The sequence below is a fragment of the Vipera berus genome (assembly GCF_964194415.1).
Source record: "Vipera berus genome assembly, chromosome: 1".
Classification (NCBI taxonomy): Eukaryota; Metazoa; Chordata; class Lepidosauria; order Squamata; family Viperidae; genus Vipera; species Vipera berus.
Window position 1 is genome coordinate 357,134,897 of NC_138202.1, and position 14,999 is coordinate 357,149,895.

Sequence of the window (14,999 nt, forward strand, 5' to 3'; positions counted from 1 at the left end):
CCAACCCTCGTTTATTGCTAGACACCCAGCTAAAGACACACAAAAAAACAACACAAAACACAACGGGTTCACAAATGTGTCAGAGAGGCCAGTGAAAAAAAACAAAAAAACTTCCTCAATTATCCGACAGTTCACTTGCTTACATGACAGCCGAGTTAAAGGCAAGTGAAAGAAATTTTATTTTTTATGCTTCCAGAGAGAGAGAGTGAGAGAACGAAACTAAAATAGCATCCTGTCAGTAGATTTTTTAAAAATAAAACAAAAATAAAACATTACACGCAAGAGTTGTCAGCTCCCAGGCTCGGTTCTCATCTGCCCTTCAAAGCTGTGACTCAGGTAAGGAAATGGCATCATTTACTGATAGTCCTCAACTTACGACAATGACTGAGCCCAACGTTTCTGTTACTGAGCGAGACAGTTAAGTGAGGTTTGCCCCATTTTACAAAGCTTCTTTGCCTCAGTTATTAAGTGAGTCGCTCAATTGTTAAGATAGTAATATGGTTATTAAATGAATCTGGGTTTCCTGCCTGAGCAGGGGGTTGGACTAGATGACCTCCAAGGTTCCTTCCAACTTTATTATTATTGTTGTTGTTTTTACTTGTCAGAAGGCAGCAAAAGGAGATCACATGACCCCAGGTCATTGCAACCGTCATAAATGCGAGACAGCTGCCAAGCGGCCGAATTTTGATCACGTGACCATGTTACAAGGCCCAGGTCATACGGCACTTTTTTCAGTGCCGCTGTAACTTTGAACAGTCACTAAACAAATGGTTGTAAGTTGAGGATTACCTATAGGGTAACGTTTGTTACAGGGGAAAAAACCATGAGACAGGATATCTATGGAGATTTCAGTCATCCACGTCATGGTTGTCCCAGCAATACTTTTTATTAGGCAACTGGTCTTTCTTGTTTTTCCTTTGAAGACGTTTCGCTTCTCATCCAAGAAGCTTCATCAGCTCTGACCGGATGGTGGAGAAATGGAAGGATTTATACTCCTCGCAGACAGCTGGTCATTTGCCTTCTTTTAGAGAGTCCTTGAGGCCACTTGGAAGGTTTATCTGTGTCAGAGGGATACAAAATTATCTATCTCCGGTCTACAACACAGTCCTCTCAGCAATTCCAAGAAGGCTCCACACCCATTTGCACTACTCAGGTGACCCTGAGGACACAGGTAAACCTCCAAGTGGCCTCAACGACTCTCTGAAAGAAGACAAATGACCAGCTCTCTGCAAGGAGTATAAATCCTTCCATTCCCCACCATCCGGTTATAGCTGAAGAAGTTTCTGGGAGGAGAAGCGAAACCTCTTCAAAGGAAAAACAAGAAAGTCCAGTTGCCTCCTGAAGAAGCATCTTTTGGATGAGACAAAATAGTAAAGTTGCTGGTCCAGACAAAAATTCAGAGAGTCCAGCTTCCTTCCGCTTCCAAAAATGAGCAACTCTTTACATACAGTATGAACATAAGGACAACAGTATTCAATTGTTGCTGTGTAGGCCAAGGGTAGGCAACCTTGGCTCTTTTATGACTCGTGGACTTCAACTCCCAGAATTCCTGAGCCAGCGTGAGTCAGCATGGAAACCTCTCCCTTTCTCCTCAGCGTGGCTGGCTCAGGAATTCTGGGAGTTGAAGTCCACGAGTCATAAAAGAGCCAAGGTTGGCTAGCCCTGCAGTTAAGAACACAACTGAGCCCAAAATTTGTGTGGCTAAGTGAGTCATTCCTTAAGTGAATTTTGCCCCATTTTACGACCTGTCTCCCCACAGTTGTTAAGTGAAGCACTAAAGTTGTTCAGTTAGTAACATGGTCATTAAGCGAATCTGGCTTCTGATTACTTGACCCCTAGAGCACTGCAACCGTCATTAATATGAGTCAGTTGCCAAGTATCCGAATTTTGATCACATGACCCTGGGGATCCGGCAACAGTCGTTAAGTGTGAAAAATGGTCCTAACTCACTTTTTTCAAAGCTGTTTTAACTTCGAACGGTCACTAAACAAACTGCTGTAAGTTGAAGACTGTACTAAAAGGGGAATTTAAAAACAGTCACTATTAACTAGTAGTTATAGATTTTCCCTGCACTAATTATTTGGTGACCTATCTGTGGCATACAGGTAATCCTCGACCTACGACCACAATCGGGCCCAAAACCTCTGTTGTTAAATGAGACATCTGTTAATTGAGGTTTTTTTTATGACCAATTTTGCCCTGGTTGTTAAGTCAATTACTGCACTTAATAAGTGAGTACACCTGGTTTGTTAAGTGAATCTGGCTCTCCCATTGACGTTGCTTGTCAGAAGGTCACAAAAGGAGATCACGTAAGCCCAGGACCGTTGTAAATATGAACCAGTTGCCGAGCATCTGAATTTTAATCATAATGATCATAGGGATGCTGCAAAGGACGTTAACTGTGAAAAATGGTCATAAAGTCACATTTTTCAGTGCCGTTGTAACTTTGACTGGCCACTAAATGAACTCTTATATAAGTCGGGTGCCTGTATATATAAATTTGCAAATCTGCAAACAAATATATATCTGAATTTAGCCAGGCAAAGTATTGGGTTATCCCAAGTGAATCCTCTCTACACGAAACGGCAATCACAAATTAAATCCGTTACATGCTTGTGGCAAGAGTGCTTTGATCTTAACAGGCTAATTCTTTTTATAGAAACAGATTCTTCCGCGATAACATTTCTCTCTCTCTCTTTCGTTAGAAGACAGCTTTGCCAGAAGGCTATTTTTGAAATCTGGCAGAGAGGAGGGAATGGCCGTTCATGCTGTGGAGACAGGCAACACACACAAAAAAACCCGCTAAGGTTGATATATCGTGCAGCTTCAAGATCGGGAGAGCTTGCAGTCCTTAATGATGGGGGGTGAGGTGTTACCCCCCGTTGATAGGGCTCGCAACCTGGGCGTCCTCCTGGACTCACGGCTCAATTTTGAAGACCACATAGGAGCCGTGACCAGGGGGGCTTTTGCACAGGTTCGCCTGGTGCGCCAGTTGCGTCCCTATCTGGACCGAGACGCCCTACGCACAGTTACTCATGCGCTTGTTACCTCCCGTTTGGACTACTGTAACGCTCTCTACATGGGGCTGCCCTTGAAGACCACTCGGAGGCTTCAACTGGTGCAGAATGCGGCCGCGCGAGTTGTAATGGGGGTCTCCCGATACTCCCATGTAACACCTCTACTCCGCGAGCTGCATTGGCTTCCGGTTGCCCTCCGGGTGAAATTCAAGGTGCTGGTTATCACCTATAAAGCCCTACATGGCCTGGGTCCGGGCTATTTGAGGGAACACCTGCTGCCGGCATCAAACGCCCTTCGCCCAGTGCGCTCCCACAGGGAGGGTCTGCTCAGGGTGCCGCCGGTGAGAGATTGCCGGCGGGTGACACCCAGGGATAGGGCCTTCTCAGTGGGAGCGCCTGCCCTCTGGAACCAGCTGCCGGTGGAGCTGAGGACTGCCCCCGACCTCCGATCATTCCGCCGGGGCCTGAAGACCTGGCTCTTTGAGCTCTCAGGCCCAGGCTGAGGAGAAATTTTTAATTGGGGTTTTAAGTATACAGGGTCAATTTAATATTTTTTAATTTGGTTTTTTAACTTTTGTATGGTGGATTTTTTAATTTCCTGTAAACCGCCCTGAGTCCTCAGGGAATAGGGCGGTATATAAATGTAACTAAATAAATAAATAAATAAATAAGTTACGGCGTGGAATGGAGCCTGCCCATTCCACTCCTAACTCGAAAACCCGTGGGAGTGAATCTCGAACCTTGAAGGAGATCACTCCCTTGCTCGTTAAGACGCACGCGGTTCGTTAAGTGAATGTAAGTAAATGTCAGTTGCCAAGCACCCCGAATTTTGATCACGTGACCCCAGGAAGGCTGCAAGAGTTGTAAGTGTGGAAAACGGTCACGAGTCCCTTTTTCTATGCTGCTGTGACTTCGAACTGTCCCTAAGCAAACAGCATCGGACTTTCCTTTCACCACCAGACATATCCACAGCTGAGCGTCCTTTCGGCTTTGGCCCAGTCGCTTCATTCTTTCTGGCGCTACTAGTACTAGCCCTCTGCTCTTCCCCAGTAGCATATTGGACGCCTTCCGACCTGAGGGGCTCATCTTCCAGCGTCATATCGTTTTGCCTTTTGGTACTGTCCATAGGGTTTTCATGGCAAAGATACTGGAGTGGTTTGCCATTTCCTTCTCCAGTGGATCACGTTTTGTCAGAACTCTCCGCTATGACCTGTCCGTCTTGGGTGGCCCTGCACGGCACAGCTCATAGCTTCATTGAATTATGCAAGCCCCTTCGCCACGACAAGGCAGTAATCCATGAAGGGGTGTCATACTGTATTTATGCATTTACACTTATTTGTATGTCCCCTTTTATTATTTTTACAAATAACTTAAGGCAGCAAACATATCCAAGACATCTTCCTCCTCCTGTTTTCCCCATAACAATAACCCTGTGAGGTGAGTTGGGCGGAAAGAGGGGGACACTCATGCCTAAGGCAGGACTAGAACTCACCGTATCCTGGTGATTGGCTCAAAGTCACCCAGCTGGCTTTCATGCCTAAGGCAGGACTAGAACTCCCCGTCCTCTGGTGATTGGCCCAAAGTCAACCATTCGGCTTTCATATCTAAGGCTGGGCTAGAACTCTCTGCCCCCTGGTGATTGGTCCAAAGTCACCCAACCAGCTTTCATGTCTAAGGCGGGACTAGAACCCATCACTTCCCACTTTCTAGCCTGGTGCCTTAACCGCTAGACCAAACTGGCTCTTTATTACTATTAGTTATAGTGCTTCTTTTCCGATCTGTCCTACCTCGCAAGGGTTGACAGTTGATGTTGAATTGTTAAGGTGCTCAACGGTACTCTGCCTATGCCAGTCTCGGTAAAATGTGCCACCGTGGTCAAAGAAGTTCCTTGAGAAGATGTCCCAGCTGCCAGACACTTAACTTTTGCCCAGGTTCGCCTGGGGCGCCAGTTGCGACCCTACCTGGACCGAGATGCCGTACGCACAGTCACTCATGCGCTCGTGACCTCCCGTTTGGACTACTGCAACGCTCTCTACATGGGGCTGCCCTTGAGGACCACTCGGAGGCTTCAGCTGGTGCAGAATGCGGCCGCGCGAGTTGTGATGGGGGTTTCCCGATACTCCCGTGTAACACCTCTACTCCACGAGCTGCATTGGCTTCCGGTTGCCCTCCGAGTGAGATTCAAGATGCTGGTGATGACCTATAAAGCCCTAAATGGCGAGGGTCCGGGATATCTGAGGGAACACCTGCTGCCAGCATCAAGTTTCCTTCGTCCAGTGCGCTCCCACAGGGAGGGCCTTCTCAGGGTGCCGCCGGTAAAAGATTGCCGCCGGGTAACACCCAGGGGGAGGGCCTTCTCAGTGGGCGCGCCTGCCCTTTGGAACCAGCTGCCCGCGGAGCTTAGGACTGCCCCCGACCTTCGATCATTCCGCCGGGACCTGAAGACCTGGCTCTTCGAGCTCTCTGGCCCAGGCTGAGAATTTTTAATTTTTAATTTTAACTGGGGTTTTTATTTTCTCTCAGGGTTTCATTTAATCTTTTTAATTGTTTTAACTTTTGTATTGATTTTCTTTTAAATATCCTGTAAACCGCTCTGAGTCCTTCGGGAAAGGGCGGTATATAAATCCAATTAAATAAATAAAAATCAATCCAATTAAATAAACTATCAGGCATGTGAGAATGGGATTTTTTCTCCATGGATTTCAGCCATCGGAACGTTTCCTTGCTGCTTCAAACTCTCCTGTTGTCTTGCCCTAAAGTTTGACTGAACTCTAAACTGGGCATTGCTCAACACAAATTTCAACCTCTCACCAACTTCTCTCTGGGCCACCAAACCAGGCATCACTAGGGATTTGCAAAGGTCCTGGATAAGAAAATGGAGCTACAATTTTGGGGAACTGTTTTCAGGGCCAAGACATGGATGCATTTACGATTTGCAAGGATATTCTGATTTTTCACCCAAAATTGCATTTAGGTCCAGCAAGCAAAATTTCAAATATCTACAGAAATAGCTAGCCTTTGTGTAATTATGAATTGTTGAAAATGCTAGCAATTTCTTACTGTTAGGCCAGTCAAACCTCATCAGCTGCACAATATGTGGGCTCCTTTCTCTTTCCTTGTCCCCATATTATGGTTTAAGTATCTTGGTTGCTATGTTAAGGACTAGAAACTTGGTTAAAAAGAAATGAATGATACTGGCAGATGAGATTTTTTTATGGTGAATTAGGGTTTTGATTCCTCTCCCAGCTTCAAACTCTCTTTTTTTAATTGCATTCTTAGAACAATTCGTTTAGCTATCCAAGGCAGCTATATCAATTCTGGAGTCTGCCACGTGATCCCCTTTTGCGACCTTCTGACAAGCCAAAATCAATGGGGAAACCAGACTCACTTAACAACCAGGTTACTAACTTAACAACCGCCGCAATTCACTTAACAACTGTGGCAAGAAAGGTCGTAAAACGGGACGACGTTCGCTTAACTAATGTCTGGCTGAGCAACAGAAATTTGGGGCTCAATTGCGGTCGTGAATCGAGGACTATCTGTACTTACGACTCGGATTTGAAGTTCCCCCCCCACAGTCACATGACTACACTTCCACGTTGACAACAACTGCAACCAAACTGCCTTTATGGCTCTTTACAGCAACTCGCCTTCACATGACACATTTTTCCAACGGTTTTGCTCCAAACCAACGTTTACTTGTAGCCTTTGGCAAAACCAGTCCATAGTCAACCACAGGTTCCCTTAATGAGTGCAGTGTCCACTTAATGACCACGGCAATCCCTTAATGACCGCGGCAGTCCCATTACGACCGCGGCAGTCGCGTTATGACTGGCATAAAGGTAATCATAAAATTGGACCGGTCACGTGGGAGACTGGATTTATGACCATTATGAGTTACAACTGTGATAGCCAGACGCCTGTTACAGTCGTAACTCAAGGACTATCTTTACAGCAGAGGGGTTTTTTTGTGAAGGGAGGATAATATTCCATTGTGCCCAGAACAAAAGGGGCTGATTAGAAAGAATGCTGAAACTAATCCTATAGAGCAGGGGTCCCCAACCCCTGGTCCGTGGACCAGTACCGGGCCACAGCATGCCAGCAACCGGTCTGCACAAACAAGGAAAGCCCCATCCGCGGTATGCAGACAGCACACAAAACCACGCACCCTCCAGTCCATGGAAAAATCTCTCCCCAACGTAACCGGTCCCTGGTGCCCAAAAGGTTGGGGACCTCTGCCATAGAGGCACTATTCTATATTGGATTATTAAAAGAGATTTATAGAGATCTCTTTTTTTTCCCCAATGGAAGAAGTTTTTCCTAGAGAGGATAATCAGATCTGGACTGCAATACTCTGAAGAACCAGCAGAGGGCAGCAAGAAAATTCCGTGCTGCCCTCTAGTGGATTCCTGCGGTTTTGCAGCTCAGATCTCACAGTCCTATTTTCCAGGCTCAAAACACAACTATTTTCCCTGTCGAGGTACTTTAATTGTGATTGGTTGGTTTGAAGGGAAGAAAAGAGAAGATGTAGGATGCTAGAAAAGCATTCTTGACATACTTCCATAATCAACGTTGCTTATTTCTTCTGATGGAAAAAAATGCAGCAACAAACTACAGGAAACAGATTATTTGGTTGGAACTGTGTGTATGTCTGGGTGCACGCATGGAACTTCATTAAAAAACTGCAGTTCCAGATGCAAATATAGGAAGTCCTCGAATTGCAACCACAATTGGGACCACAACTACCATTGCTAAGTGATACAGTCATTAAGCGAGACATCATCAGATGGGGTCCAATTGTACGACCATTTTATGGTGTGGTTGTTAAGCACATCACAGGCATGAAAGATCAGGAACTTTTAATTTAGTGGGCCCACCCCAACCTTTTGGGCACCAGGGACCGGTTCCGTGGAAGGGGATTTTTTCCTGGACCACAGGGGGCGTGGTTTTGTGTATTGCCTGTATCCCGTGGATGGGCCGTCTGCTTCTTTGCGTGGACCCGTTTTCGGTATGCCGCAGCCCGATACCAGTCCACAGTTCGTCAGTGTGAAAAACAGTCACGTGACTTTTTCCAGGGTCGTTGTAAGTTCCTAGTCCTCATTATAATATACAGGTAGTCCTCGACCTACAACAGTTCATTTAGTGACCATCCAAAGTTACGACGACCCTGGAAAAAGTGACATGACTGTTTTTCACACTGACGACCATTGCAGCATCCCCGTGGCCAGGTGATCCAAATTCCGCTGCTTGGGCAACTGACTCGTATTTATGACGGTTGCAGTGTCCTGGGGTCACGTGATCCCCTTTTGTGACCTTCTGACAAAATCAACGGGGGAAGTCGGATTCACTTCACAACCGTGTTTGCTAACTTAACAACTGCGACGATTCGACTTGACCCCCGCGGCAAGGTAGGTCATAAAAATGGGGCAAAACCCAACTAACAACCGTCTCTCTTAACAACATAAATTTCGGGCATAAGTCGAGGATTATCTGTACCGCTCAACTGTGAAGCTAAAAGGGCTTCAGCAGAGGTGGAGTTTTTCTCTGCACAGACCACTTTGCAGGCCGCGAAGCAAAGCGGTTGTTAATTTTGTAAGCTTTTTGGCCAGCATTGTTAAGCGAATTGCTGACGATGCTAAGTGAATCATATGATCGTTAAGTGAATCTGGCTCCCTCCATAGACTTTGCTTGTGGGAAACTGACTGAGAAAGATGCAAATGGCGATCACCAAGATGCTGCAAATGTCCAAAGGAGGTGCTGGGTGTCAAGAGCCTAAATCAGAGGTCTTCCAAGTTGGCCACTTTAAGACTTGTGGACTTCAACTCCCAGAATTCCTCAGCCAGTGGCTGGCTGAGGAATTCTGGGAGTTGAAGTCCACAAGTCTTAAAGTGGCCAACTTGGAAGACCCCTGGCCTAAATTGCCATCACGTGGCTGTTCGGGATACGGCGCCAGTCGTAAGTGTGAAAAATGGTCGTAATCATAAATTATTCTTTTCAGGGCCACCGTAGCTTTTGGTAACGGTGGTCGCTAAACGAATGGTTGTAAGTTGAGCACTACCCATAAAATGAAGACGACGATGATGCAGTAGCCAGAATTCTAGTCCTCTCTTCAGCTTGGGTGACTTTGGGACAGTCCCTCCCTCTCGGCACAACCCACCTCACAGGGTGGGAGGCAGGAGTAGTACAAAAGAAAAAGCAGGGTGAAAATGAAATAAGTAAATAAACAAAAATTATTTGCAGGTAGTCCTCAATTTATTCTAGACATTCACCTGTCTGAGATGGTATAGGTTCTCCTGCTTGAGCAGAGGGCTGGACTAGAAGACCTCCAAGGTCCCTTCCAGCCCTATTCTATTCTATTCTATTCTATTCTATTCTATTCTATTCTATTCTATTCTATTCTATTCTATTCTATTCTATTCTATTCTATTCTATTCTATTCTCTCTACATTCTATTCTATTCCATTCCATTCCATTCCATTCCATTCCATTCCATTCTATTCTATTCCTGTTCTGTTCTGTTCTGTTCTGTTCTGTTCTACTATTTTGTTCTGCTCTATTCTGTTCTGCTCTGCTCTTTTCTGTTCTATTCTATTCTGTTCTACTCCTATTTTGTTCTGTTCTGTTCTGTTCCGTTCTGTTCTGCTATTCTATTCTGTTCTATTTTGTTCTATTCTGTTCTGTTCTACTCCTATTCTGTTCTACTCCTGCTCTATTCTGCTCTAATCTGTTCTGTTCTGTTCTGTTCTACTCCTATTCTGTTCTACTATTCTGTTGTGTTCTATTCTGTTCTACTCCTATTCTATTCTGCTCTATTTCATTCTGTTCTGTTCTACTTCTATTCTATTCTACTCTGTTCTACTATTCTATTCTGCTGTATTCTGTTCTGTTCTGTTCTGTTCTACTCCTATTCTGTTCTGCTCTATTTTATTCTGTTCTGTTCTACTTCTATTCTATTCTGTTCTACTATTCTATTCTGCTGTATTCTGTTCTGTTCTGTTCTGTTCTATTCTAATTCTAATTCTTATTCTATTCTTATTCTATTCTAATGTCCAAAATCGAGTCCAAAAGTTCTATTGCTAGGCACGACAGTTGTTGAGTGAATTTTGCCCCATTTTGCGACCTTTTCTTGCCACAGTTGTTAAGTGAAGCACTTTAGTTGTTCAAGTTAATAACACAGTTGTTATCTGGCTTCCTGGTTGACTCTGCTTGTCCGAAGGTCGTAAAAGGGGACCACACGACCCCGGGGCGCTGCAACCATCATAAATATGAGTCATTGGCCAAGGGTTTGAATTTTGATCACGTGATCATCAGGATGCTACAATGGTTGTAAGTGTGAGAAACGGTCCTAAGTCACTTTTTCCAATGCCGCTGTAACTTCAAACGGTCCCTAAATGAACTGTTCTAAATTGAGGACTTACCTGCATAGCTGAGGCTACCCAAAACCCTTGCAAGCCCAGTTATTCAAGCCTTATAAATGCTTGAAATAAACAAACTAAACATTCCAGTCACTTCCCAAAGTGGGTCACCCAGCTCTCCCGGGGTAAAAGTGCAACAATTTCAATCCACACTCACACCCCGAAGCATACAGTGTTCCTCCAGAGGGAACCCACAAAACCGCATTCAACTCCTTTGCTTTCAGCCAGACTCCCATTTTGGCCAGACAACAAAGCCACAATAGGGATCTTCTTACTAATTGAACTCAGGACCACAGGAGCAAAAATTAAGCCATAAAATAAAACAAATATTCACCCTTGCACCTGCCAGAAAGAAGGTGCCAACAAAAAAATGAAAAAGTATGAAAGTCTGCAAATATTTTATTTCCCGGAACGGATCTTAGGGAACTGGATAAAAGCATCAAGAATATCCATTTAACCTTCTTGAAATAAAAAACTACTGCTAAAGAACAATTCCCTCCCCCGACAAAACAGTTGGTCACACTCACACTCACACTCAAAACCCGCACGATACTATGCAATACAGGTAGTCCTCAACTTACGACCACACAATTGAGCCTAACATTTCTGTTGCTAAGTGAGATGGTTGTTAAAGTCTTTTTTTTTGGCCCCAATTCACAACCTTTCTTGCCACAGTTGGTAAGTGAATCACTGGAGTTGTTTTTTTTTTAATTGAAAAGTTTTACAATACATTTTGAATACAAAAAACTCCCTCCTCCCCCTCCCCGACTTCCCAGAGCTGAATACAGGGTATAATAATACAAACATAGGCTAAAATATGCTAACAACAAAAATAAAACATTAAATTCTATAGCACTTTAACTCTCCGTAATCATAATATTAATAAAATAACAACTAACTAATTATACATCATAAAAATCCACTACTTATTCAAATGCTAAGTGAAACTTTTTAGTCCCATATTTATTCTGAATATATTCAATCCATCTTCTCCATTCCACAATATATCTCTGCTGCGATTGGTCTTTCAAATATGCTGAAATCTTTGCCTCTGCAGTTGTTAAGTTAGTAACAAGGTTGTTAAATGAATCTGGCTTCCCCACTGACTTGTGAGAAGGTCGCAAATAGTGGTCACATGACCTCAGGACACGGCAACCGTCATAAATATGAGTCAGTTGCCAAGCGGCTGGATATTGATCATGCTGGCCCCTCTACTCACACTCAGGCTGAGACGCAGCTGTGCTGGGAGCCTGAGTTGGACAGCGACGAAGCACAGCTGGGACAAATCCAGGATGCACGACAGCATCAGCAAGAGAAGTGAGTAGGACAGAGGAATGCAATGGGGCGGCTCCAAAGGCAAAGGAGAAGGCATTAGGAAGCCACGCCTTGGCTGAATGCTAAAAGGGAAGGTGTGGGAGGTGCTGGTTGCCGAAGGCCACCGTTCGTGTTGAGGATCGAGTTTCTGTGAACCGTGTTTGTTTGCCTCGGACATGGTCTGTGAATAATAAAAAGGGTTTGGGTTTTTCCTGTGCTTCCTGCCCGCTTGATTGAAAGAGGAGTTTCTCCTTGTGAGCATAGCCAGGACTCACGTGGGCTGGGACCGAACAGATCAACTGACCATGCAGATGTTGCAGCAGTTGTTCCAAGTGTGAAAATGGCCCTTTTTCTCCCAGTGCGGTTGTAACTAAAGGAACTGTTGTAAGTCCAGGACTATTTGTAGTCAATTTTTTTTTTGAAAGAAGACCCATTGAATCTGCGTTTTTGGAAAAGCAGCATAAGGCTATTGTTTCCATCCTGGCAGAGACCGTCTCCCCCAAAGTTGGTTCTGGATAATTACATTACAATTGCAATTATCAAATTACTTTTTCTGGAGGAAAAATACAGGGAGTCTTCGAATTCCGACTGTTTTGTTCAGTGAGCGTTTCAAGTTGCAACAACATTGGAAAAAAGTGACTTAGGACTGTTTTTCACACAACCACTGCAGCTTTCCCGTGGTCACGTGATCAAAATTCAGACGCTTGGCAACCAGCACATATTTATGACGGTTGCCGTGTCTTGGGAGTCATGTGATCCCCTTTTGCGACCTTCTGACCAGCAAAGTCAATTGGGAAACCAGATTCATTTAACGACCGTGTTACTAGCTGAAGTACTGCAGTGAAGTACTTAACAACGGAGGCAACAAGCTCGTAAAATGAGGCAAAACTCACTTAACATGTCTCACTTAGCAACATAAATTTAGGGTTCAGTTTCTAAGTCGTAAGACTACCTCTGCGTGAAACATCCATTAAAATTGTCTTGGTTGTTCAATTTCCCAGGCACTCTAGCAGTCCTCCCCGCTTGAGGATGACCTACCTTTGAAATTAGTTCGTCGTGGTTGGCCAGGTGAGCCCTGCAGTGGATGCAGCTGTACGTGCGATGGCACGAAGGCAGGTACGCTTGGAATGTCTTGGACCGCGTCATCTTCACCATTGGCGCCACCGAATGTTGCGTGAACTCGGAGGTGGCCCAGGAGGTCCTCCTACACGACGGGTCGCAGGGGAAACACTGGAACACGCAGGTAAAGGCCGTGATTTGGCAGGGGGCGGGTGTGGCGCAGGCTCCACACACTGGCAATGCCTTCGGGATAACAGAACTGGGCCCAGGAGCCAACCAACCCACGTTAACCTGAGTGGACAAAAAGAAGGAGAAAGAATGGGCTTTCCAAACAACAGTAGTCAGCTCTCGTATGAACCTTCGGCATTCCAGTTCTGAGTAAACTACCTCAGGTTGTTGCCATCAGGGCTTTTCAACCAGTGGTATGGGTACCACCTGTGGTATGTTGGCACCTGGCAGGTGGTACGCGACCATCCTAGAAAAGTGGTAGCAGGGGAGGGGAGTGAGCTGAACCGGTGGCAGTACCGAACAAGCCTGAGTGAGAGACGGCTGGAGCTGCAGGGCTGTCAGGGCTCAGCGGAAACGCCAGGATCAGCGCCAGGATCCAGCTGGAGCTCAGCGCTGATCCTGGCGCTTCTGAGCCCAGAAGAAGCACCGATCAGCTGGAATGTTGCAGCATCTCCTGGGGCTTGTGATGTACATTCAGATGCTTGGCTACTGATTCATATTTATGACGGTCAGTGTCCCAGGGTCACGTGAAGTGACCAAACCTGCTGCAACCACCCAGCAGGTGGGGGGGAATAAAAACCAAACACTCCCCCACCCCACCCCTGCTGCTAATCCTCAAAAGAGATGCTCACAACAATGAAAACCTCGGACAGGAAGAAGAGCGCCGCCAGGCAGGCAGGCAGGCGTCTTGCTCGGCTGTGGCTTGGGGGGCACTTTTTTCAGTGCCACTGTAACTTCAAACAGTCACTAAGCGAACTGTTGTAAGTCGAGGACTACCTGTACTTCATCATTTTTTTCCTTTTTCTTTTTTGGTCATCATGTTTTTGACACCTTGCTAGGTGACTGGTGGTACTCGGATGTTGGCATATCCTAAAAGTGGTACAATGGGTGAAAAGGTTGAAAAGTCCTGCTGTAAACCACTTAGTGAGGGCTGTAAAGCATTGTGGAATGGTACATAAGTGCTATTCCTTCCTTCCTCCCTTGCCGTGGTGGCGCAGTGGTTAAAATGCGGCATTACAGGCTGATTTTGCCCATCGCCAGGAGTTCAATCCTGTGTAGCTCAAGGTTGACTCAGCCTTCTGTTCTTCTGAAGTCAATAAAATGAGGGCCCAGATTGTATATACCGCCCAGAGAGGGCTATAAAGCATTGTGGGACAGTATGTAAGTCTAAGTGCTATTGCTAGAACAAAGAGGAAGCACAATCAGATCAGCTAATTCTACTTTACTGTAAGGCTAGAGGTAGTCCTTGACTTACAACCATTTGTTCAGTGACTGTTCAAAGTTACAACAGCATTGAACAAAATGACTTATGACTGGTTCTCACGCTAATGACCGTAGGCAAGACCCTCTGAACACATGATCAAAATTCAGACACTTGGCAACTGGCGTGTATTTATGTAGGAGTTGTGGTGGCGCAGTAGTTAGAATGCAGCATTGCAGGATGACTCTGCCCACTGCCAGGAGTTCGATCCTGACCAGCTCAGGGTTGATTCGGACTTCCATCCTTCCAAAAAATGAGGACCCAGATTGTTGGGGGGGGAAATGCTGACTCTCTAAGCCACTTAGACAGGGCTGTAAAGCTCTGTGAAGCAGTATATAAGTCTGTGCTATTGCCATTGCTTGCTTCCATCCTTCCCTTCCTTCTCTCCCTTTTTTTCTCCTTCCTTCCTTCCTTCCTTCCTTCCTTCCTTCCTTCCTTCCTTCCTTCCTTCCTTCATGGTGGCGCAAAGGTTAGAATGCAGCATTGCAGGCTGACTCTGCCCACTGCCAGCAGTTCGATCCTGGCCAGCTCAAGGCTGACTCGGCCTTCCATCCTTCCGAGGCCGGTAAAATGGGGACCCAGATTATTAGGGGCAAGATGCTGATTCTGTAAACCGCTTAGAGAGGGCTGTAGAGCACCGTGAAGCGGTACATAAGTGCTATTCCTTCCTTCCTTCCTTTCTTCCTATGGTGGCGCAATGGTTAG

The 14,999-nt window shown here is 45.6% G+C and overlaps 1 protein-coding gene across 1 annotated transcript in view; it reads right to left on the reverse strand.

Moving 5' to 3' along the window:
- The window catches only part of YPEL2 (yippee like 2), a 38,024-nt gene that overhangs the window by 22,563 nt on the left and 462 nt on the right, over positions 1-14,999 (reverse strand). The window contains exon 2 of the mRNA XM_081346715.1: positions 12,785-13,096. Coding sequence (XP_081202841.1) covers positions 12,785-12,901 — 117 coding nt within the window. The 5' untranslated portion in view covers positions 12,902-13,096. The remainder of the gene's footprint in view (positions 1-12,784; positions 13,097-14,999) is intronic.